Here is a 25,962-nt window from a genome sequence, read left to right as displayed (position 1 = left end):
CATGTGCCCCTTCTTAACAAAATGACCTCACTGATCCATCATTTAAAAACATCCCCCAGCTCACCTAAAGCTTACTAATTACGATCCATCCATCCATGATCCAAGATGATCCATCTTTGTCTAATCCTCGCAAATGTAACTATTCCGTACAAACGTATGGCCTTTGTATGCCGTCTAATTCTTCACCCGTCATCCGGGTTACAGCAATAACTTGTCACAACACAGTCACACAAGTTGGATGAAGATAGAAGCACCTGCACGACTTCAGAGGTCAATTTCCACGAGTGAGAGTACCACAATAATGTTTATGTACCATTACCAGGTGAGTTTCTGTCTCTCACACACACACACACACACACACTACCCTTCATGAATACTTTTTTTCTTTTGAGCCAATTCGTGACAACACATTTTGCATGTTTTTTTCCACCAAAATAAACGAGGCATACACTCACAAGAAGCCGATGATGTTTGGATAAGCAAATATTTGCTGGCATGATTTCAGGTACTGTAAGTGTTGAGAACGCCCACATGACCGCACTAACATGCACGAGTTGTTTATCTCACAACAGACGATCACGTTGTTGAGACGAGCCCAACAACAAGTGTGTGATGTGAGGCATCGACGCTACAGTGGGTGTCGGGAACCAGGGGATGCTGGAGGGGATATAAAAATTCAGTTTTCAGGGGGAAAAAAAAAACAACAAGTCGAAGACTCCAGTATGATACAAAAATGCCAGAAATGTTGCAAGTTTTCAAAGGCAAGTTGTGGCACACAAGAACTGTTAAGGTAATTTTTAAGACAGCTGATAAATTCTTAAAATGATCGTGAACGATCGGAGAATTAACAGCCTTTAAGACACCCGAGGTGAAAAAGTGCCATTCTCCTCCTGGTTTTTTCTTACCATCTATACTTGCAGCTGAGATGAGCAACCCGATTTCATCTGGTCTTGTGGCTTTCATCTCGACAGGCTCATCTATTGAGATACTGGTTAAACCCACAAACATCTTCCTCTGGTTTGGGGTCTACCATTTCCAATGATCTTAGCTCTAAAATGCCAAACCTCTGGGGGTGACCGAGTCTTGGAATCATGAACTTGAGGCCTCAAATTTGCAATATCTGGACCAACTTATCCATCTAGCACGCTGCAGCTTATTCAAAGCAGGTTTATGCAAAAACAAATCTTAATGATCTTCTTTTTAGAGCCTCACAATGAACAACCTGAGCCATAAACTACAGAAAGAAAAATGTGCAGAAATCATTCAAATCATCTGTAGGTGCTGCACCTGTCCAACTTAAAGCTTCTATTATCTGCCCGAGTCTCTGCATGATGAAAATTAAATTAATATTACATCTCGACACTTTTAGGTTTAATCACATTACAGCTCATTATTAACTCAATGGGAGAACATTTTTGGGGGAATAAAAATGATGGCTATTTTATGCGTTGGTTTAAATTGAATTCAGTTGAACTGGAGTCTTTTCTCTCAGCACACTTGATTTTTGTTGTGAGCTGCTTGAGTAGGTCAGCCACAACTGATTAGTCTTTAAATGACTTCTTTCAAGTCATTTTAATGCATTATTTTCCATGATGCATCATAATGTCTTATATATGCTGTCATTTAATTATTAGTTCGAGTAATAATACTAATACTGATTAACTGTATTGTCTTGGTACTAAGGTTTCATTTTTTCCAGCATCCGTGTGATACGTGGCATGAATCCACAGATCACATACTTGCTCTCTGACCCCTGGATGCTTCTGTCATTACGACATGACATTGGACGTGAAAGCGGGGTTATTGTGTGCAGGTTGACATTCCAGAGAGGCCACAAGAGGTGCAGCAGTGTCTGAGGGCAAAAGGAGGAAGCCTTTTCTCACAGAGCTGTTTGCACACCCACCCACACACATACACACACACACACACACACACACACACACAAATGGGATGTTTTCCACATCCCAGGGTTATTTGGACGTCTATTCCGGCTTCTGGAAAGAGGAAGCGAATGTTAGTATGAAGTTTGGAACGCAGACGTGGATTTTGGATGATGAAGTCCCCCCCCATGTACAGTAGCTCGAAATGACAACTTTGGAAAATAAATGACATGTTACTGTGTTAGGGGACTTAAATGACTATTTGTATACATTTTTCTCTCTGGTCACGGGGAGAAACAGATCATCACAACGCAGTCCTGTGTCCAAAGCCATTTTGGCATCAATGAAACTGATATCCAACTGTCGCTGCTGGTTGAGCTTTACCTTCGCAGTCCCACATCATGGTGTTGGGTCCTGCTGAGATAAATCTTACTTTACATGGTTGTTTCTCTTGAAAAATGGAAATTGAAGTGCCCTTCTAGCGGTGCCCTTACTAAGTGCCACTGACCTTACTGTGCCCGAGATCCAACAAATATCTGATTCCAAGCACACAAGACAAACGCGGTTGACCCCATCTTACTTTTGGCCCTAACTGAATGAAAGGAAACGACAATGTCTGATCAAGAACGATACAAAAAGCAAGCCGCCTCAGTTGCTCAACGAAACCCATTTTTGGCAGAGACACCATGAGAGGTGAAACGCAGCTCAGCTCAAAGGCCAAGAGGGGAAGGAAAGAGGAAGACACTGGAGCTTAAACACTATGAAAGAGGGACGACGTTTTGGCTCAGAGAGCTGGGCAGGAAGACACGATGGTGACATAGGTGACCTAAAGTGAACTGTGTCACCTCGATAAATCACAACTCACCTTGGAAACACAATGCTTAATTTCTTGTATGGTTTACACAGCTGCTAAATTCATTCACTATGTTGATGCCATACACATCATATTCATAAACAGTGTTCGAGGAAATCAGGGAGCTGTAGTCGTGTCCACCTTTCAGAGTGTGGCTCACAGGAACTGAAAGAGCCCATATCCTGACAACCATTCAGTGCCCCCAATACTTCAGCCAGTCCCTTAAAATATTAATTACCCACATCAAAGGCTTATCTCATTTGTCTTATTTCAGCCTCCTCGTCTCCTGGCTCCTCTGTCCTGCTTGCGAACTGGAAAACTTTCCCATCAAAATATTTTTCAAGGACGTTTCAAGTCCTAAAATGTAGCTGGAGGCGAGAGGCTTGTCGGAGGAGCTATAAGCGAGGACACACCGGCGTATTCTTTGCAGAAGTTTTTTTTAGCCCTGGCGACTATTGAAGGGGATGTGGCACACTTTCAATCAAAGTTACAGAAAATATCTACTTTGTTGCAAACCGATTTAATGCTCATCGGACAGATTTACTTGAATCAAATGTTGGTCTGCAACTAGACAGTGGTTTGATTGAGCAGTTGCCTCACACACATACCTTTTGTTTAGTTGGTGTTGGTTTGACATGACGAGGTTCTGAATCAAGGCATCTCATTTTGTCAAATGCCTCTGGCACGGGAGGGACTGAGACACAAATGGAGGAATTGCATGGGTACAATTTGGGAAATGGGATAAGGAGCAGGTGGGTATTCTACAGTGGAGATGTTGCAGAGTTTAAAATCCACCCTCTGTGTTCCCATCCGTCTACAAAGAATGACCAGGAATGAAAACTGCCCTAATCTTAAGCTACAATAAAGAGCACATCTGTACATGTAAAGTGGGATGTGGATTTTTGGGGTTCCTGTTATTTTCAATACAGTAAAAATGCTGACAAGCAAAGTTTCAGATTGACAAAGAAACCACCACTCCCTCAGAAACCAACGTACCACATCTCTGAATATCTTGGGCTCAGTCTTTAACTGTTATACATTTATTTAACCATCAGGGGGAGGTAGAATATTTCATGCCCTACGTGGCTCATTTCAGCATCTGACCAGTAGATGTCACCAAAGGTTTATCGATAAACAGCCAGTCTTACTTGATGAAATTAACAAAAATATGAATCCTGAGCTCCACAGTAGAGGAAGAAAATGGCCTGACATGAATTTCCTCAAAGGCCGGAAGAGGTTTTTTGCTTTATTTATTCATTTATTGGGAAAAAAAAAAATCTAATTTTCTTATTTTACCACAGACCTGACTCCTATCCCACAGCTGTTCATTGAAAGTTGCATTTTTCTCTAACACCACCAGGGGTCACCCTCCAACAACTAAAGACCCTACAACGAGCTTCGTGACAGTTGTTCACTGTGAAAAACTGTCACAAAAACCCATGTTGGACTAAACACCATCATGTTAGCAGTGAAGTCTCTTTCAGAGTGAAAGGACAGCCCAAATAGGTGCTGTTAGGGACAAAAAAAAAAAAATCAAAAACCTACCGAGCGAAGATGAGGTAGGAACATCTCTATGTCGTTCATGTCTATGCCGTCATCTTCTGTGAACTTGTTTTTGCTCATCCTGAGAGAGACAAAGTGTGAGAGACAAGGAATAACAAAATTACATTTCAACCTTCAGGATTATGATGATTAGCACATCATTTAGATAACAAGGAGTGATCAGAGCCCCAGTGATAGACTGGGCATTACAGCATCAGTAAATCCAAATACTGCTAATATGTAAAGATAAATCTTACCCCTCCCTGTCAATGTGTGGCAGGTGCTTTGGCATTCCTCTGAAGTGTTTCCTGTGGAAATGGCTGAAGTCCAGCTTCTCTGGCTGCACATCCCAGCCTGCACCTCTATAGCAAGGAGGCAAAATAACTGTTTGATAGGTACAGCAAATCAGGCTTTGTCTAGGTCTCTTAACTAATATTGGAAAATACACATCACATCATGCTTAAAAGAAAATTCACCAACATATATAGCCAGAGGTGTACACAGACCTGTCTGTGTGACGTTATTAATGCAAATTAATATTATTAGTGAGTTTGAGAAAGCGCTAACAGGAAATCTGTTTAAAAAGAAAAAACAGTCACTTGTTTATTCAGAGATTTCATTTATCCCTGACAGATAACTGTAGATCACAGCGTGATTCAACCATCCTGTTATATGCTGAGTTTAGGACCATCAGCATCAACCCAGAATCATTAACTACAGTATTATAGTTCATTAAAGAGAAAACATACTATTGCTTTTAAGGCTGACAACACATCTGCGCCTGTGCTTCTTCAAAGTATTTAAGGATCTGAGTGTTTTTACCCCTGTGATGAGTGGTGGTGAGTTATAATAATGTCTGATAATTATGTCATGAATAGTGAAAGTAAAATAACATTTTTGAGTTTTTGAACACAATATATAATACATAATAACTGATCATAGCTTTTGAAGAGCCGCAGAACGAGGAAAGGCTTGAGAAGTGTATGAATTTGACAAGATTTGGACCCTTTATTGGCTAATGCTCGGATATCTTTACATGAGCGCGACGTCTTAAGACAGATCCTCAAAATTTATTCCGATGGGAACATAAACAGAGTGATATTTTACGTCTGAAAATTCAACATATTTGTGCTCTCGGTTGAAATACTACGGAGTCGTGACAGTGTTTCTAAATGACCTCAAACTGTTACTCGTGAGCTGACAGCAAACTGCTACTTTGTACTCTTCTACTCCGATTTATGGCTTTATCTATCGTAAAAACAAAAAAGCTCTTATTTTCTCTGAAAGGGAAAAAATAAAATGGGTGCTTAAATGACTGAGCTGTTCCATTTTTCCCTACACAGCGTTAATTACAAGGGCAGAAATGACTTCATTAAAATCATCTTTGTCTTGGTGAGGGCAGAGCTGCTCACATCATCCCTCTGTGCTGCCTGCATCGTTCACTGCATGCTCAGTAGTGCCAACGTGGCCGGAACTTAGGTAAAAGGATCTGCCCGTCGAGTGTTACTATGGCAACTAGTCCTCCATCCATTGCAGCTGATGTCTTGCTTTTTATTTCATTTCTTTCCTTTCTTTTGTCCTTCTCTAAGTTTCAGATCTGAGTCTTGTTTGGAAAATCATTTTGACACAGAAAAGTAGATTTGTGCAGAGGCCTCAGTTGCAACGAAATTTAAAGAGTTTTAAGCCAAAGATTTACATAAGTGCCACTCAACCTTTCTGTGGCCTAACACTGAAAATACTATGAATCAATACAAATTTGTCCTTTTTGGGTATGACAAATATCAATTTATCAGTATGATGTCCACCACTGCATTTTATTTTATTTTAATAAGTTGTTCTTTGGTAAACTACAGTTAAAGCAAGCATCTGTCTACAGTTAAATCTTTAAGATAAAAGCTGGGAAATATTGTCTTGGACTACGTAAGAGAAAATAACCTTAATATGTCGGTACCATCAGACTTTAAACTAAACTGGAATAGCTCATAAGACAAGCAAAGTCAGGTGGACAGGAAATTGAAAAGCTACAAGACTGCGTGTCCACATTTGTCATATGACCCACCAGAAAGTACACTTATATTGCCCAAAGTATTCCCTCACCCATCCAAATAATTTAATTAAGATGTTCCAATCACTTCCATGTTCACAGGTGTATAAATTCAAGCACTTAGGCATGCAGACTGCTTCTACAAACATCTGGGAAAGAATGGCTCGCTCTCAAGAGCTCAGTGAATTCCAGCGTGTCACCGTGACAGGATGCCCCCTGTGCAACAAGTCCAGTTGGGAAGTTTCCTCGCTACTAAATACTCCACAGTCAGCTGTCAGTGGTATCATGTCAAAGTGGAAGCAATTGGAAAGGACAGCAACTCAGCCACGAAGTCAGTGTAAAATGACACAGTGGGGTCAGCGGATGCTGAGGTCGCCAACCTTCTGCAGAGTTGATTGCTACAGACCTCCAAACTTCATGTGGCCTTCAGATTAGCTCAAGAACAGTGTGTAGATAGCTTAATGGAATGGCTTTCCATGGCCGAGTAGCTGCATCCAAGCCATACATCACCAAGTGCAATGCAAAGCATCGGATGCAGTGGTGTAAAGCACGCCGTCACTGGACTCTAGAGCAGTGCAGACGCGTTCTCTGGAGTGACAAATCACGCTTCTCCATCTGGCGATCTGATGGACGAGTCTGGGTTTGGCGGTTGCCAGGAGAACGGTACTTATCTGAGTGCCAAGTGTAAAGTTTGATGGAGGGGGGATTATTTTTCAGGAGCTGGGCTTGAAACCTTAGTTCCAGTGAAAGGAACTCTGAATGCTTCAGCATACCAAGAGATTTTGGACAATTTCATGCTCCCAACTTTGTGGAAACAGTTTGGGGATGGCCCCTTCCTGTTCCAACATGACTGCGTATAAGTGCACAAAGCAAGGTCCATAAAGACATGGATGAGCTAGCTGGCTGTGGAAGAACTTAACTGGCCTGCACAGACTCCTGACGTCAACCCGATAGAACACCTTTGGGATGAATTAGAGCGGAGACTGCGAGCCAGGCATTCTCATCCAACATCAGCGACTGACCTCACAAAAGCGCTTCTGGAAGAATGGTCAAAAATTCCCATAAACACACTCCTAAACCTTGTGGAAAGCTTGCCCAGAAGAGGTGAAGCTGTTCTACCTGCAAAGGGTGGGCCGGCGTCATATTAAACTCTATGGATTACTTCCTCTTAATGGGATGTCACTTCAGTTCATATGCGTGTGAAGGCAGATGTGTGAATACTATTGGCAATATTATGTTTGGAATCCACAGCCAGTAGGGAGTGTAACATAATAAGTGTGTGCGACGGCAAGGTACATACCCACGAGAGTCCATTGTGTTAGCAGCCCATATGTCTGTCCCAAGGATGTCAAAGGAGCCCTCTCTGTTTCCATTCTACACAACACACAAAGAAAAGCAAATGCCCACGTGTTCGGTTTAAAGCACATGTTCTTTGTTTTTTAAGTAAAGTTGTTGTTGTAGTGCGTGACATATATGAGCCAGCAGACAACAACCAACAAAGATGTTCCCGTACCTTGGCAGGACCTTTGAACTGGTTGTTTCGGCCCCTGCTGCCAGAGCGGGAGCCAGATCCAGGTCTGGATCCTGAGCTGGGCCTGGAACCTGTGCTGCCATTGCTGCTGTGCTCCCACTCATCCTGCAACGTAGAGGGAAAGCGAAGGATTCAAGATTCTTATTCAAATATGGAATGTATCAGTAAGAAAGAGTTAGGTCTCAATAAAATCAAAAGTAGTAAGAAAACAAACATCACAACAGCAGCTTGGCCTGTGTGTGTTTTTCTAGGCTGACATTAACAATCTGAAGCCTGTAGACAGACAATAATAGCCTCTCCATCTGGTTTAAACTAGGACTGTGCAAAATAAAAAATAAATATATCAATATTGCAACATCAACTTGTGTCATATCAGTTTAGTAGAGACATTTTGACTTGTAATAGGACAAGCAATGCAACCCCTGTTACAGCAGCTTTAGATTAGCATTATAACTTAAAGTGTTTGTTTAAATATTGCAAGTCATATCGTCATTGCATTAATGGCATATTACACGTTTCCTATGGCCACGCAGTGTCCTCCCCGACACCAGTCTTTGCTCCATTTTTCCTACTTTAACATTTGCTTTGTGTGAGGAATAATGTATGGAGTACAGACTTACCACAGGGCTTTTATTTAAAACACATTTGGTAAATACGGCAATTCAGCTCACAGTTGGTTCAAAAATACATTTAATGCCGCAGCACTGTGGTTAATGAGCTGAAATAATAACTCCCGTTTATCTCACAAGGTTTGTCTTGCTGATGGTTTCCGGCTGTTTTTGGTTGTTTCTAAGTTTGTTTGTGTCGTCGCCAAGGCTCAGTCATTGCTTCCAAAAGTGAAAAACTCAAAGCAGTTTGAATATGAAGAGGATATGATTGCTAGCACTCTCTATTTTTGCAGCAAAACACTATTAACAATATGAAAACCCCTCATGCTGCTCCTTATTCATGTCTGATACTTTAAATTGCTACAATGCACACTGAGAGAACACAGCAGACGAACGAACACAAACCCCAATATTTAGCAGCCTAAATGACTGATAATTAATCCGGCATTATTCAGTTACTGGCTCGAGCATCACAGTGTTGCACGATCGTCATTAGGATCACACTCCGACTGCTGCAGATGAGCTGATGAGCTGTGAATCCCCCGAGGCTGGTGTTACCACTCTCTTTCAAGCATCCTCGAGAACAGCTGATAAACAGCTGAGGAGACAGTAAGACGAACTTGAACAAACAGACCAGAGAGCAGGCAAACCTAACTTAAATCAATGTGGCCCTCCAGTGACCAGAATGTCTGCGTGAGAATAAGAAAGCCGACTTGGAAAACGAAGCATAACCAAGGATAAAGAGGTGGTCTGCCATATAATTTGCATTTGATTCACTAATATTTCTGAGATGGGTCCTGCTCTTATGGCCTGTGACTGGCAAAGGAAAGATTGAGTTTAGCCCTGAGAGGACCAATTAAAATGCTATCCATTATTGGGCTTTGAGTTTTTTCTAAATGAATGAATTTTTCTTTAACCATTAGATATAAAAAAGCTATGAGAGCAGAAAGCTGACATGCAGACAAACACACTTACAGGTTTAGACGAGCCTCTTCCTTGTGATGACGTCCAGCTACCATCTCTCTTGTCGATGCAGTCATCTGTCCACTGGGGCAAAGAAACACAAGGAGAGGCTGCTTTATCATTTCTGATGGTTTTTTGCTCTCTAACTGACTCTGAGATGTCATCTTTAAGCCTCTGGGATATTTTTTAAATGGTAAATGGACTGCATTCAGATGACGTTTGGCCACTCTCCCTATAACAAAACACATTGACCTGTTTGTACCCCTCAGCCATACAACGCTTCTAATTCTACACATCTAGCACATTTTGCTCTCACCTCATGATTGTGGAATGACCAAGCTCGTTAATATAAACGGCCACTGGACAAACTGACTCACTGTTCACAGAGTGTTTCGAGTTTATGCAGCAAACAGCAGAATTGCACATCCAGGTGCGGTGGTGGTGAAAGCACCTCAACCTGACAGGTTGCCATTTTAATGCAGGCTGTAACCTTTTGCCGTTCTTTGACAAGTACAAACCAGTGACACCAGCAGCCCCCGTAGACACATTTGCAAACAGGCATGGGACTATTTCATTAAAGCAAAAAGGTTCTAACCTGTGGCACCTTGCCACCGTTGTCCAAGTCCAAGTCTCCATCTGCCTTGTCTCCCAGAAGTCCCTGCACCTGATACTCCAGCACATAGCTGTCGATGAAGCGCTCCAGCTCCTCTATCTCCTGTGAGCGTGTGCTCCCAGCCTCAGATGATGCAGATGCCACTGAAGAGTTTTCCATGGCAACCGTTGCTCTGATGGGAGGAGGGGGAGGAGGAGGAGGGGGAAGGAGGAAGGAAAGTGACCTGTGCACAGAGGATAGAGACATAGAAAAGAGCTGGTTAAAAATTCACCATGAGAAGAAGCGTCCATGTTTTCACGTGATTAAACGGCATGTTTGCGCACGACTTTCAACATCAAGTCAGCGGCATGACTGCTCGAGGGGAACCAAAGTCCTACAAAATGAGACAATTTATACTGTTGACATATCACTTTACAATGCAGGCAAAATATTGAATCTACTTCTTTAATAATCGTTACGTATGTAATTGGCAGATTTATCGAAAATGACAATAATCACTGGTTGCGATAAAGGTCCTTTTTCTCACTTTTGTTCTGCTTAACTTCGATTCAACAATTCAAAGAAGACACATATCCTCCCTGCAGTCAGCCAACATCCATATATACATTGTTTGCTTCCAACAAAGTGACCAGCAGCAAAACTGTCCCGGAGTGAAGAAGCAGCCCGCCCTGGCTGCTTTAATCACTTAGAGTGTGTCAAATCCATCTTCTGAAAACACCCCAGAGCCTCCTCTCCAAATTTGTCTGCCCAAACCGTTTCTGATCCCACCATTCACACTCCTCTCCACGTCCATGCCTCTGTTTGTATTCCTACCACTACCTTACCATCGCTCTCTCGTGTCAGAGTGTTGTGTGATCACATGACCCCTGGCCAACAGGGGAGCAGCTTCCCGCCTGCCTGTCTATTACAACTAAGCTCCTTTACATCATGGCTTGATCACCAGCCATGCAAAGAGGATTTATGGCTGGAGCACGCAGAATGGTATCTGCTGAGCCCAGGGGACTAGCTGGGGAGCCCTGCGCATTTCCAGCCAACTAGTCAGCTACACAAGGTCTGAAGCCTTTGTTTTGGTTCACGCTGCACGACTATCTACTGACGAATAAAGCAGAGTGGGGCATCTTTAACTCTCTCTGCAGTCTACTCTTTTACAGAAGCTGGTGATTAATAACCGCTACATTGTGTGCAGAAGTATACCACCAAACAGCAGCACAACAAAGTAAAGGCAAACTTCATACATAATTATAAATTAACTGTATAAAATTCATTATAATTGGTCAAAATTCCTTAGAGGAAAACACTCAATCAGTAGACCAGGACAGCAGGCCTGTGAACAAGAAGAGTCTGCAACCTGAACCTTCTCCTCAAGGTGATTTTGGTACCTCAGAGTTTTCCTTATGCACATTTAGCACTGCAGTAATCTCTTCACATTGTATAGCAGGTCAACTACAGTAATCTGCAATCTGACCCAGTGTCAGAACTATAATCCATCCATGTCAATAGTACAGTATAATCCATCTGTATATTACCACCAGGGCTTTGATTAGCTGGGTGATTTACAGCTACTGTAGATGGCCATAGAGTCCTCAACACTCAGACCTTTTTTTTTTTTTTTTAACCTGCAGTAAGTGGAATGGAAACAGAGAACTGGATCCAGATGAGAACCAGTTCCAAATTGTCAGGCCCAGAGAATGGAGGACGCAGGAGCAGGAGATGTTTTATCCACAAGCTTTTAATGAAGGAGCAGGAGTTCACAAAGCTCTCCAAGAGAGAACAAAGCAGGCTATAGAAGTTATCCATTAATATATATACTTCTCCCAAAGTGAGAGAAGCATGTCTATGAAAAATTATCAAAATAAGAATCACTACTCTATAAGGAGGAAAAACAAAAGGATTATCAAAATTTAGTTTTAATTTAAAGTCACTCCTGATACGGAGGAAAACAAAAAACCTCTCCTGAAAAATAGGAGGCACGACACAATGAAATATTTATCAAACAAAAAAAAAAAAAAAAAAAAAAATCACTCCACTTGGAGGAAAAAACAAGAAAGCTATGAAACTTAAACTTGGCTTTAGCAAGACTATATTATAAAAGTTAATCAGAACAAAAAACTCTCTTAGCGAGGAAACGACCAAAATGGTTACTTAGAACTTGGACTATGGCTTTGGAAAGGCAAGAGTGAAGCACGTTGAACCAACAAATACGACACACTGGCACAAGACAAGGGGAGACGCAGACTCTTAAGGCTGATTCATACTCGGCGCAAACGCGCAACTGTTCTGGCTCGAGAACCATTAATAACGTCATCGAAAGCGCCAGCCCCTTCACAGTTCCTTCAGCTCATAAGCGCAGTTTGCGCCGAGTATGCGTCACATTTGCAGTTCTCTCCAGACCAGCGGGCGTCACTGTTGAGGAAACAAGCTGAAAAGCACACGAAGAAAGCATACACAATGCCACCTGTGGTGTCACGTCAGCAGAGGCTGGCACATCTGATGCGGAATGAATTTACTCTGGGTGTAGAACTGTATATGTATCTCAGAGCTAAGCGATGTTCGTCCTTTGCAACAAGACGAACTTTGTCAAACGTTGTCCCAGTGTAACTTCATAGACGTGTCGTACAGATGTTTGTAGAGGCGCATCCTCTCGGTCACCGCGGTCTCTGCAGTGTTCATTTTTTCTTTTTCTTGGTCAGCTGTTTCCGGTTTAGCGCGCGCAAAGTCAGAAAAAAAGTTGTGTGCGCGCCCTTGCGCCGCGTGAGGATTTTCTAGCTTGCGAAGGGGGGCGTGGCGGAATTTTGGGACACGTGACCGTTTGCGCCATTTGCGACCAGCTAGTATGAGCGAGGTTGCGCCGAGTATGAATCAGCCTTTAAGGCTCGTGTATACTTCGCAGCAGTGTGTCGCAGTGAGCTTGTCGCAGACACGACGCAGTTATTTTTGATTTATGCCTACTTTTGAAGCGCTGTCTGCGCTATGTTAATCCCACGTCACAACGCAAGAGGGACAATCACGAACAAGCTAGGATTGTGGGTGTTACGGTTACGGAGGTCATTCAACAACAATGGTAACTGGACGAATGCGCACTTTAATTGAGATGCAGCTGATCGATCTAGAAATAGAAGAAATATTGCTACTACTGGAGCTGGCAGAGAGGCGAAAGAATCGTCACGGTTAGCACGGTTAGCGTCAGCCGGTTAACAAACCGGAAATACGCATAGTGTAGAGCGGATGTAGAGTTGACCAATCAAAGGCCTCCTTTCTCTCCTCCCTGCGGCGATGTCTGCGGCACTGTCTGCGGTGAGTTACAATTTTGAGGAGGTGCACCAGAGTGTCTGCGTAGTGTCTGCGTAGGGGGGGCATGTCTGCGTTAACTGCGACACACACGCAGACGACCTGGTTTCCGAGTATAAATCAGGCTTTATACACACAGGGTTAACAGGGAACAGGTGGAATCATTCATGCGACAATCAGACTGGGACACGAGAGGAAGGGCAAGTGACCTGAAACGAGAGGAGAGTTAATCTTTCAAAATAAAACAGGAAGTGACAAAACATGACATGGAGACGAGACAAAAAACCCACTTGACCTCACCGCAGTGTGACACAAACTGCCTGAAAAATTGAAACATTTGCCTCAAAACTTGTCAAACTGTCTGTGCTGTTGGAAAACTAACCATAAGGAGTCCATGCAGAGAGGAAGAAAAAATCCAAATAGTTGCTTATTTCGAGGAGGGAAGATGACAACAACATCTGCTGTAATGTCTGCAAAATTGTCATTTCAAGTCATAATGGAAACACGAGCAATGTGCTGAAACAGCTTTCGAAGCAACGTGGCCTTAACGACATACATTTAAAGAGCGCCACTCCATTCAGACCCAGCAGCGCGTTAAGTAGGTTTAATATCCAAAGCTATGATACCAGGAGCATCACCATTTTCTGATGATCACCTAAATGTTGTAACAGCTTTCAGGCTGGAGCCGGCTCGAGTTGGTGATCATCTCTCAGCAATAACCTCTCCCGCTGGCTGCACGGGGAAGGAACATGATGAGCACAGAACAGAAAATTTTGAGTCAAAGATTGACACCCTTTCTCAGCATGAATAGAAGAAGAACTTTGGTAGACTGTTTGCTTTGTGTCTACAGTGTGTTCAGATTCAGAGATAACACAATGGACTGACACCTCACCTGCTGATATTGAGAATTGATAACAGCAGTGGTGTCAGTAGTTTCTACTTTGGAAATGTTAACACAGCTCATGTGAAGATGCACAAATGTGAGCATACACCAGCGCCTCTATGAAATAGCCTAACTTGTGCCAGTTGCTGTCATTTGAGTGTATTCAAGCTGAATCATCATGGAACTATCAGACGAGCAGCTAGTCCTGCTTTTGCAGTTCTAGCTGTCCACTTCTTTTACAGCAACAGCCGTCTTATTTGAGCTGAGGTAGGATGGACGCTGATGTTGAGGTAATGAATTCAGCTTGTGAAAGACAGCCATCACCCTGACACGCAAGTCAGGCCATTCTCCAGGTCACCAGTCAATGCAATTTCAACCTGATCTAAAAGCCCACAGAGAAAGCTGTACACATTTGGCAGAACAACATATATTCACTAGTAACAGTCTGAAAATATTCCTATGCATCACCTATGCAGCTTCATGAAGTATTTTCCACTAGCCTGGAACTTTAGTTGTCACACTGCGTGTGAAAAGGCAGTTTTTGCTGCAAATCTAAGTTAGATTTAAGTTAATGGAGCTAAGCCACCGTAATTCCAACACAGCTTGAGTGAATGGAGTTGCATAGTAGCCAAAATGAATGGTGGATTAATGCACATCAGTACTGGCTGCATCCCAGTCAGATGTCCTTGTGTTCACCTTGACACGTAGTATAGAGTTACTGCCTGAAGGGGAACAGCTGCTGAAAGTTATCGACCCATCCACTGTTACTACGAGCATCCAGTCCTCTGTGTTGTTGTCTGGTTATCTATACATTTTGAAAATTGTACCTGTATGTGCTTACTATGAAGGACCAAATAGTCACTATGTCTGTTCAAACTACTTCAAAGTACACAAAGGTTCTGCGCTGATCAAACTGTCCTGTTGTCTTTGGAACGGGACTAAAAGTCCACTCAATCCTGCCGTGTTTCACAACACATCATTCCAAACCTGCAGCAATTTGTTAAGTTCTCACAAGGTTCTCTTCCCTCTTACAATAGCTCTGAGTTGTCTGGTTGATGGAGTGGGTCTGTCTTTCTATTTAGTTACAATACATTCAATGTTTTCTCTAGAGTAGGGGAAACAGGTTTTCTGTTCAAAATAACACCAGTTTGACCTTTGCTCTAGTGACAGTCGACAAATCAAAGTACCATCCTCCCTGTAGGGTGCAGGCAAAAAGAGGAGACTGGGAGAAGATTAGAGCAAGGATTTCTTCTGAACCCGACAGTCTCCTGTATTAAAGGATAAGACCGGTTTTTTGACATTGGGCCCTTGATTTCACATTATAACATGATGTTCTACTCACCCCTGCTTGTTGTTGAACATTTGGAGCTGTTCCGAAGATATTCGAGATACGTCTGGCTGCTCTCTTGAGATATTCGGCCATGAAACGGTTTCCTATGGGCAAGCTTATACAGGCACAAACTATGCTGTTTATAATTTATTAATTACTGTACATTAGCACTGACAACGTGGAGGTACGTCGCTTACTTAAAAAAATCCGGGTTACTCTAATTTTGATTTTTTTGTCGTAAAGTGGGTGTTACTGACGTCATCGTCGTGCTACTACCACAGACAGCCCACAGACCTGCTGCCTATTTATTCATTCGGCTAAAATTCAAAATTAGTAACCCGGATTTTTTTAAGTAAGCGATGCACCTCCACGTTATGAGTGCTAGTGTACAGTAATTAATAAATTATAAACAGCATAGTTTGTGCCTGTTTAAGCTTGCCCATAGGAAACCGTTTCATGGCCGAATATCTCAAGAGAGCAGCCAGACGCCTCGTGAATATCTTCGGAACAGCTCCAAATGTTAAACAACAACCAGGGGTGAGTAGAACATCGTGTTATAATGTGAAATCAAGGGCCCAATGTCAAAAAACCGGTCTTATCCTTTAAGCACACACAACATAAGCAAACAAGCACAAAGAAGGACTGCAGCATGGAGGCACCAAACAGAAAAATTGACTCTGCAAAGTCACGAACACAAATAGCAGCGCAACAACTCTCGGATTTACCAAACACACATCTCATCTTCCCAATGGATACCACTTTAAGATGAGTCAACAACACTGCCACTCGGATTACAAGAAACAACTGCAGGCGATCAAGATCATTGAGAAACTGTTTGCATTTTAACTTTGTAGTAAAAAATTCTATTGAAATGCAAGACTAAAAAGTTTTAAAGTAATCTCCAGCAGCTTTTGAAAGGAAACTGCAGCCACAAATGCACCAAAAATCACAAACCAGATTTTTTTTATAATTGAGTTACACTGTGGATATTAAAAGGTGCTTAAACTAAACCTTTGGTTCTTTTACATTAATTCATTATTTAATTTCAGGCCCCAAAAGTGAGTGAGAGAGATGCTTCTTCTATCCAATCATCAGCCCAGAAACCCAAAGAGAACAACATAAAACTGAAAATATCTACATATTGAATATTTATTTTAAGTGAGAAAAAAAGGCTAAAACAAACAGTGAAAACCATGAACAAACAGAGGAATTCAGTCAGAAAGACAAAGGTCATGTCAGACGAAGCAGTTTGTTACTGTGCCCGCTGCATCGCCGTGCGTTTCTGCAGCAGACGACATGTCTTGTACATTGCCTGATACATTGCCTCCTTTCTCCCAAAACTACATGTTTTTCAGTCTCCTCGACCACAATGCCCTGACTCCTCCCCTGCTCCTTCCTGTCTCCACCCTTTCCCTCTCTCTCCGTCACCTCGACCAGCTGTTCTAACAAAGAGCCGCCTGCCACCCTGTCCCGGCCACACGTCCAGCCTCACTGCTGCTGTGTTGCATAAGGACTGGCAGCATGCAACATACACATAGACATCAAATGTACTTAATCCCCTAAAGCGACATCTTTCTCAGGCAACATCATTCAATCTTCTAGATACTCATTGGATGAAAAGACAGCTCAAACTGCCTCACGCGTTCTATTCATGTCGTTCGCCAGAGAATCAGAGTAAATATCATTTATCACGTTTGAGTTAATTGGATTTATTCTACTGTATGGTCCATCCAGTTTCCAATTGACGAATAACACACCTGACCTGAGCAGCTCCGCAAGTAAATTCTTCCTTTGATTGGTTTGTGTAAATATATCTTTATACAGATTGGTTTCCAATACCCGTTCGATCCGTTTTTTTATATGATGAGACAATTAAAACACTTTGCAATTCTATACATTCTTGCAGGATGGTTACATTAGACCGGGTTAGGGTTACTTTGAGCCACTGAGTAAATCTAAGATGGGATTCAGACATCTTGAGGCCAAGCTCAGTTTTTTGAGACCGATTTTGAAACCAGGCACCGACACTGAACACATGACTGCCAAAGCCTCTCTGAGTAATCTACTAACAATGTGCAGCGTGGTCCTGAGATATCGCTCATAATCTGACACTACAGTGCAGGCCGGCATAGAAAGATCAGCACTATGAAATGCAAAGCACTCCGCGCCACAGTCGACCACGCCGAGGACTGTGCCCGAGGCTCAGACAGACACTAAACTGGTCAGACAGCCACAGCATGGCACCAGACAACACACTGTTCCTTTGTCTGTGGCATGGACGGAGACATAGACACGAATCAATATCATCCATGCTCCATGATACCATTAATCCCTAAAGATGGGAGTCAGAAAGCAGCTTGTTCATATATGCTGCTGGTCAAAGTCACAAAGGACCTGGCAATTCAAATATTTGTAGGGCAATGGATTCAGATGTTTTTCAAAACAGAAGGAAGCACAGATGCCGTTATTAATTTCTTAAAAAGAGAAAATAAACTAAATTTACACGTCCCCAGGCCCACTGCATGAGGAGTAAAGTATAAGTTTCACCTACAATTAGAACCCAAAGTCTGTTACTCTGTTTGGACTTTCATATTATTTACTCTCTTCCCCATCTTTTGACGAGGTGATCGCCTCTCTTTTTCTCATGGGTTTCTTTATCGACTTTGATAAAAAAAATTTAAAAAAGCCCTGGATATGGTTATCAAATAACCAAATGGTAAGAAACTAAAATCCTCGCAATCCAAACAGAACAGATCATGAGACCCTGTTGCCCCAGTGGGAGTCCAAGTCAATGTTCTCACCCCATGCTGGGAGAGAAGATAATTCACCTAATCTGGACTTCTACTGGCTTGGTGGCTTAACAAACTCACAGTTGGCTTTGAATATAATTTGGAATAGTGTATTTTCGAGTCTAATCACTCAACTGACATATTTATTGCAGTACATATATGTTTGCTAATAGATTGGATGGACAAATCACAAATCCTAATTCAAGTCTTTTGAAGTGTTAAGGACTGTGTAAAACATTTTCAGCACAAGAATAAGCTGCCCTCCATTTACAACCCCAACTTTACTACTATTTCATGAAGAATATTAGCTCAGTTCATTCATGCAAAGAAGAAGCCATATATCAAGATGATCCAGAAATATTGGTGTCTTCTCTGGACCAAAGCGCATTTCAAATGAACTGAGACAAAGTGGAAAACTGTCCTGTGGAAGGACTCCACAAAATTTGAATTTCCTTTTGGAAATCATGAATGTCACGTCCTCAAAACTCAAGAGGAGAGGGACTGTCTGGCTTCCTAGGCCTTCGCTGCTGTCCACACTTCCTTTTGCCAACTGAAACATCTGGCAGATCACAAAATTAAAATACGACAGACTGACCAGGACTGTTGAGTGGCTAGAATTTCCTAATCAGACAGGAAAGGGGCAACGCTCCTCTCCCAAAGGTCCAGCAACATTGTATCCTAGGCTTCCAGATGTTTTCAGAATAGAGACTCCTAGGCACGCAGCGGGACGACATGCAAACTCTAACACAGAAATACCACAGACCGAGGTTTGAACCAGGAACCTACTTTATGTGAAGCAACGGTGCCATTTGCAACCAGCTGCTTCACTTTAAACCTGCAGAAACTCAGGTTGCACATGAAACAGAAGCAAAAGAAAGTTTCCAGCTGACAGAGCAACAGGGGCAATAGTCTAGTAGTAACTACAGTATTACTGCTAGTAAAAGCACTTACAGTTAAAAACTTAATTTCTAACAAATCTAGGGGATATGCATTTAGGGAGCAAGCATCAGAAATCAACTCCAGAAGAGTGTGTTGCAGAACCTGCTTCCCATTCACTGTAAGCTGTTGAGAGTAAACATGTAAATATATGTGTGTTAAACAGAGTTTGAGCTAAATGACCTGGATCCAGAGGAACAGACCAGTAGCAGATAGACTACAAATGCCACACAGGGGGCTCAGGGGGACATATGAGCATATGTGTACATTTAAAACAATAGCCCCATTGTCTCCCTGCGACCATGCAGTGACCTAATAGGACAGTATTGGGCATGTGCAGAACCGTGCAACTGCTGAGACTGAGAGTCCAGCAGTGCCATTTTGTCCAGGTCCACGCACACAGTCGTGGCAAACAAATGAGGGTATGTAAAGCTGCTCACTGGCTCCCCAACTTGTATGGAGGTGAGGTAACAGGTAGACCTCAAAGCTGAACATAAACACAAAGAGAGGCAACAAAGGTTAGTCTGCAGCACAGCTGTGACCATTATCGGTCAGGCCTAAACACATGAGATGATGACAAAACAAGCAACAGCAAAGCTGTAAACGCTACAACTGGAACAGTAACCACACAATTGTTCTGTGTTACTGCCTGTAAAGGTTTTGTGTTCTCAGCTTTAAACCACTTTCTCACGTCCCTCCTCTTACAGAGCGGCTGTATGTTTTTCTGAATCATCACCCGTGTAATCTCTCCTCTTTTATCGTTTCCCACTCACTCATCCATGCAACGCAGGCAACGTAACGATCAGCAGTTCCCACAGAAAGGAGGCTAGTTCTCTGGAACGCGGTGTGACTCAGGCAGGGTGTTCCAGTTTTCCGCAGACTGCTCCCACTCCCTCCATAAGAGGCAGCCGAGTTTGCTCCCCCTCCATGTTCCTCAAAACGCTGCATGCATGCAACCTGCTGTGTGTCAAAACTCGCAACACTACCTGTTGTTGCTGCCGATAAACAGGGAGCAGAGTGCAGGAGCAGCAACAGCACTTTCATGTGCTGGCACTGCACATCGCAGGGGTGATGACAACACTGATTTTTGTTAAATGGTCCGAAAGAGGCTCTACTTCAAGTCAAGTCTATACTTCATCAATACTCTTTCCTTTTCTGTTACCGAGGGCAATCTATGTAGTCGATGTGTACTTACAAAGTCTGCTTATAATGCAATATTGCAACAAACGAATGCGTAAGCTGAATATGTCCTCACTGCAACAGCACATGTGCAGATCGGCACGCTCTACTTTACAAGCATGTCAGAAATGTGCTTTAACCTAAGCTAACTACCATATTGTGGACGTGATTATAAAGGTTCACGTACACATCCTAAAATTTCCTGCAAGTGCAGGCCCACGTTCAAGCGAGCATACAAACGTGCCGGTCCCTGGGCTGTAAACAGCTGCTGTAAAGCATTTACACTCATGCCAGACGGGCATGATTGTATTAGACCTATATCCACGAACAACTAAATCAGAGATGATGTAAAAATCAATTAACCTAAACATGACAGTGCCATATTCCCAAAAGCTACAATTGAGTCAGTTAAATACACAAAAGAAAATACTGGGTGCTAAAGATTGAGATTAACTTTTTTTTTTATTATTATTATTATTTGCTTTTATTGATGTGTAAATCACTTTGAAACCTAGTTTGAAAGGTACTGTATAATTACCCATGTACTCACAGCACTGGCTGAACCTGACATACCACTTGAAAGACTAACAAATTAGCACGTCTGCTGTCGAGGGACCACAGTTGCCTGAAATCAGGAAAAAAATTGCAAAGTCATTTTACGCCATTTCCAGCTTCAGTCAGTCAACTTGGTGGTGTGAACAGATAGAAAGGTCTGGACTCGGGCACGCGCTAAAGTTGCTGTCTGTCAAAGATGAATCAATAAATTTGGCTTTATCGTGTGACAAAACCTATCTCATTCAGCTTAATGGGGTTCCTGTCTCATGACTTGCGGCAGCATGCAAACATTCCTTTTTCTCACTGAAGTCACTCTGATCCAATTAGTCTCTGAAGAGCAGCAGTCTTAGGAATGTTATGAGCAAACTGGACTTGAGTATAACCTTAAAAACCACACTCAAGAAGTCCATGAACAAATTATTCAGGGAAACCAGCTTAATAGCAAATGATGGCTGAGTAATGCCAGTTAATCCATTGTTTTTTGAGGCAGGAAGGCAAGTTACATGCAAAAATGCAAACCACACAGTTTGGGATCAGTTCACGACAGACGAAGGTATTGTTATTATGCAAACTAGTTACCCAATCAGATGGTCTGCTTCAGCTGTAACAGCTTTTTTAAAGGCTAGTCCTACAGATAGAAGTCCATCAACTATCAGAAATGTCACTGATCCCCCAGTGTCCTGCTACATTAGCAGCTGGGATCCACTCTTTGTTGTGAGAGTCAACAGCTGAGACAGCATGCTGATCCGCAGCTAGCTCAGCTCCTTTATAGGGCATTCTGGCATCGACCAATTGAAAAGAATATTCCTACCGTTCCTGCCACGCGTGTGTAACGTCACGTTACTGAAACAAAAGTCACAAATGACTTAGATGATTCCATCTTTACACCAGCTACAGGTTTCTCTATTTTGCACGTATAGCCACGCCCATGTTGCACGGGTTGCTAGCATCGCATCTCTCGGCCCAAGGTGTGTATCCCGGCAGGATGTTCATGACCAAAACAGCTGGACCACAGTGTCTCCGTCACTGTAACAAAGCCACATCTGGAGGCGCCTCCACGCCCTGTCGTGTGAGCCCGCGTATCACTGGTAACAATGGTGACGCAAGCTTTGCGGCTAGCCAGCCGGCTAACATTAGCCATTAAGTACAACAGTAAACAACAGGCCACAAATTGCGAATTTAGACCACTCAATGTCAACGTGGAGACATCAACAGGTCTGCCGGTGGAGGTCAAAGCAGAGGCAGCACGCACACGGAGACTATTGGCAGCAAATGCACCACATCTTATTAAAAACTGTTGTCTGGTTTACATGGTTAGAGAACTCCAAACAGAAAGACGCCTTCAACCGGCTTAAAAGGGGATAAATCCTTACCCAATGTGAGATTGTGACTCCTGGCAAACCCGGAATCACCCCCTGAGATCAAATCCGCCGCGTCATGAGTGTGCTTGTCAAAAAAGACGAGAGGCAAAGAGGATTAGCTATCTGGTGGCAACTCCGACGTCCCACACTGAGGAAAAGGGGAATGCAGGAATGTGACGCTCAGTCCGGTCTGCGTCGACACGTGCAACGAAGAGTGGAGCACTCTGGGAAATGACGTTCCGTAAGGCGTTGAAAAATGGGACTGGAAAATAGAATAAAAGGAAATGAAAAAAAAAAAAATGATAATAATAATGGAATAAGGTCAATTAAGATAGAATAAAATTAAATTAATAGAAACCAGTTTTACTTTTTAATTAAAGAAGATTCACAACAAATGTATAATTGTGCCGTAAATTCATGACGGTGATCCAATCAGCCATCTACGGCTATAATAGAAACACTATTTTTAGTGTAATTTTTTTTATTTTTTTTACTTTTATGTCCATCAAGCTGACATCGCTGGCAGCCGGTGTAATTTACTGATTCTGATGATGAACTTAGGGTCGTTCAAAGCTCGACACCAAGAGGTAAAATGTGTGCATGAATAATTTGGGAATTACTTTGTCTACTTCCCCAAACAGCGTGTCTACCTTGGCAGAGGACACTGTGTTGCAACAAGTTAGTTGTATTACGTTGTATGACGTAGTATATTGCACGGACACGTGGCAGATACTATTTTTGTGAGTCAGCATTATAAATGTATTGTTGATTAAAAGTAAATATTATAAAAAAAAAAAACCTTTGCGGTATTTCCTTTTATTATCCAAATTTAGAAAACTTTCACAAAAGTGCAGTTGAATCCAAAAGATACATTTAGAGTCTGAGGATACCTCCGAACACGAATCACATTGAAAAGCTGCTCAAGATTCATTCTAGTGAAATTATGACCCCATGTGGAAAAAGAGGGAAGTTCAGTGGAATGTTTCTACTTCTCTGATGCGTGGGATTCTTGTGTGGTCCTGTGGATGTGTGGATGTGTACATTATGAATAGCAGGAAAATATAGAATAGACAAACCAAATGACAGTTACATCTGCATTTAAACATGAGATGAGCAGAGCCTTTGTTAGGCAATCAGCCACACACTTACACGTACACACACACACACACACACACACACACACTTACACCCCCCCAAAAAAAACAGATGGCATGGCAAACAATACAGAAAATGAATTATCTACAAAATGTATACAAAAAAAACAGATGTATGAATAGAAAATGGACCGGCAGCCAAGTGGTAAAAGTTCATTTCTCTTCCAGATGGCTGCAGAATATGTCACAGCCAGAGGCTAATTAACTACCTTGGTGTGATAGAGACTCCAGCAGGTCGCTGCTCCCCCTCGACCCCTTCTCACCCGCTTTTTCCAATTTTTTTTTTAATTTTCTCATTCTTTTTCCTCTCCTGTTCCTTCTCAGTCATTCTTCCCAATCCTATGTCTATCCTTAGTTGTCCCATAATTACTTTGTTGTGCTCGTCCCATCACCCGCAGCACCACAAGCTATTCAGTGCTCCGTTCCACTCCCAAGCTGCTGTGCTTTTGCTCTGTGCAAATGCTCCATTCATTTTGCCTCCTCTCACATGTGCTGTACTTAACTGCTTTTCTTCTTACAATATCTTCCAGGTAAAAGGGTTGTGAGCATAGGATTCTTACAGTCAAATAATATTTTAATAAGCCATTTATTATGAACCTTATATGTGTTATTAATCACTGAGTCTAATTGTATTGACCACCACATTTGAGGATTTTATGACCTTAAGTTATAAATGAACATTCAAGCTAAACTGCCCTGTTACCAAGGGAACTGGAATGATAAACAGGAAAATCATTTTATTGTTCTAAAAATATCAGCACGTGTTGCACGTGCGACACAAAAAAACATACATTTTATATTCGGTTAAGTAAATATTATCAGAAAGAAGAAATAAATAAAAATTTATATTGAGAGTTTATTGGTCAGAAATGTCTTCAGTGTGAACAGCTGAGCTCATACATGTACTCGTAGTCTAATGATTTCAATTCTTTGTAGGCAGTGCCTACAGCAAAAAAATTACAAGCTTCATCTGAGCTTCATAATACAAATGTCAAAGACTAAAAGCATCTCATAAATATTTACATGCAGCACCAAAGGTAAAACTAATCATTATGTTTTCATCACTGTATCGTCTGACAATAGTAAAGGAAGGAATGTTTTTGTTATGCTGTATAAAATAAGTGGTTGGTAATTAATTTGAACAGTGGCAGTTAATTCTTTTGAATCTAGCGACTCTGGTGCCCAGAGTCAGGACTAAACAAGGTGAGGCTGCGTTTCAGTTTGATGCTCCCAAAATCTGGAACAGTCTTCCAGAAGATGTGAGACAGGCCTTAACTCTGACAATGTTTAAGTCCAGGCTGAAAACAGTTCTATTTAGCTGTGCATATGACAACTGAAAGTATGTTATCTGCACTCTTCGCTTTTAATTTAATTAATTAATGATTATTTTTTATGTTTTAATGATTTTATTTGCCTCGCCCATTGACCGCTGGGATAGGCTCCAGCCCCCCGCGACCCGACCGACGGATTCAGCGGTATAGATAATGGATGGATGGATGATTTTATTTGCCTTCTTGGGATTTGATGTAGCTGTAAAGCACTTTCAATAGCCTTGCCTTGCCTTGCCTATTCAGGAAATACATTTGATAGCAGCAACATATACAAAGTTGAAATAGAGGCATATTTACCACAGTTGTACAAATAATTACACTTTTTAATCATTTGGGGTTTAAGGAACTTATTGTTGGAGTACTGCAAGAGGAATTTGTGTCCATTCTTGTTGAATATGAGATTTAATCTGCTCAGCAGTCTGTGGTCTTTGTTGTCTGAATATCCTGTTCATGATACGCCACACAGATCTGGACTCCAGGCAGGCCAGTCAAGCACACATACTCTGTGTCTATGATCCCACACTGTGGTAAATCATGTCTGGCATTGTCCTGCTGAAATAACCACAGACCTCCCAGGAAAAGATGTCGCCTTGATGGCAGCATATGTGTCTCCCAAATTTTTCGTATCCACATTTGCATTGATGGTACCTTCACACATATGGAAGTCACACGTGTCGTGGGCACTGATGCACCCCCATACCATCACAGATGCTTGCGTTTGCACCTTTCACTGATAACAGAATGTTTTTTCCTCATCTTTGGCAAGTAGAACCAAAGATCAGTTTTTTTCCCAAAAGAAGATGAAATGCTAACTCATCTGACCACAGAACACGTATCCTCTGTCTTTCTGTCCATCTGAGATGAGCTCAGGTCCAGAGAATTCAACAACTTTTCCGTGCAGACTACATTAAATGCTTCCCTCTTTGCATAATACAGTTCATTCCTGGATGCAGGAGTGAACTGTGTTGAGTAAAAAAAGATTTTCCAAGGCACTCCCGAGTGTTGCATGACAATTTTATGTTCTATAGGTGATAAAAATGTTGAAAGAACAAGATTCTTTGAAGTCGTGCGCTAAGAAATATTTTGATACATTTATTTTTTAACTTTATGGGGATTCTCTGA

The 25,962-nt window shown here is 42.1% G+C and overlaps 1 protein-coding gene across 1 annotated transcript in view; it reads right to left on the bottom strand.

The window, feature by feature from the left end:
• Window positions 1–22,515, bottom strand: part of ctif (CBP80/20-dependent translation initiation factor) — a 58,684-nt gene extending 36,169 nt beyond the window's left edge. Inside the window, exons 1-7 of the mRNA XM_075455100.1 lie at window positions 22,368–22,515; window positions 10,017–10,257; window positions 9,434–9,505; window positions 7,833–7,955; window positions 7,620–7,693; window positions 4,533–4,637; window positions 4,279–4,357 (exon numbers count right to left, since the gene is read on the bottom strand). Coding sequence (XP_075311215.1) covers window positions 4,279–4,357; window positions 4,533–4,637; window positions 7,620–7,693; window positions 7,833–7,955; window positions 9,434–9,505; window positions 10,017–10,193 — 630 coding nt within the window. The 5' untranslated portion in view covers window positions 10,194–10,257; window positions 22,368–22,515. The remainder of the gene's footprint in view (window positions 1–4,278; window positions 4,358–4,532; window positions 4,638–7,619; window positions 7,694–7,832; window positions 7,956–9,433; window positions 9,506–10,016; window positions 10,258–22,367) is intronic.
• Window positions 22,516–25,962: the final 3,447 nt, after the last annotated feature.

This window comes from Odontesthes bonariensis, chromosome 22 (assembly GCF_027942865.1).
Source record: "Odontesthes bonariensis isolate fOdoBon6 chromosome 22, fOdoBon6.hap1, whole genome shotgun sequence".
Classification (NCBI taxonomy): Eukaryota; Metazoa; Chordata; class Actinopteri; order Atheriniformes; family Atherinopsidae; genus Odontesthes; species Odontesthes bonariensis.
Note: the sequence above shows the minus strand (reverse complement) of the source record. Positions and strands in the feature narration are given on the sequence as shown.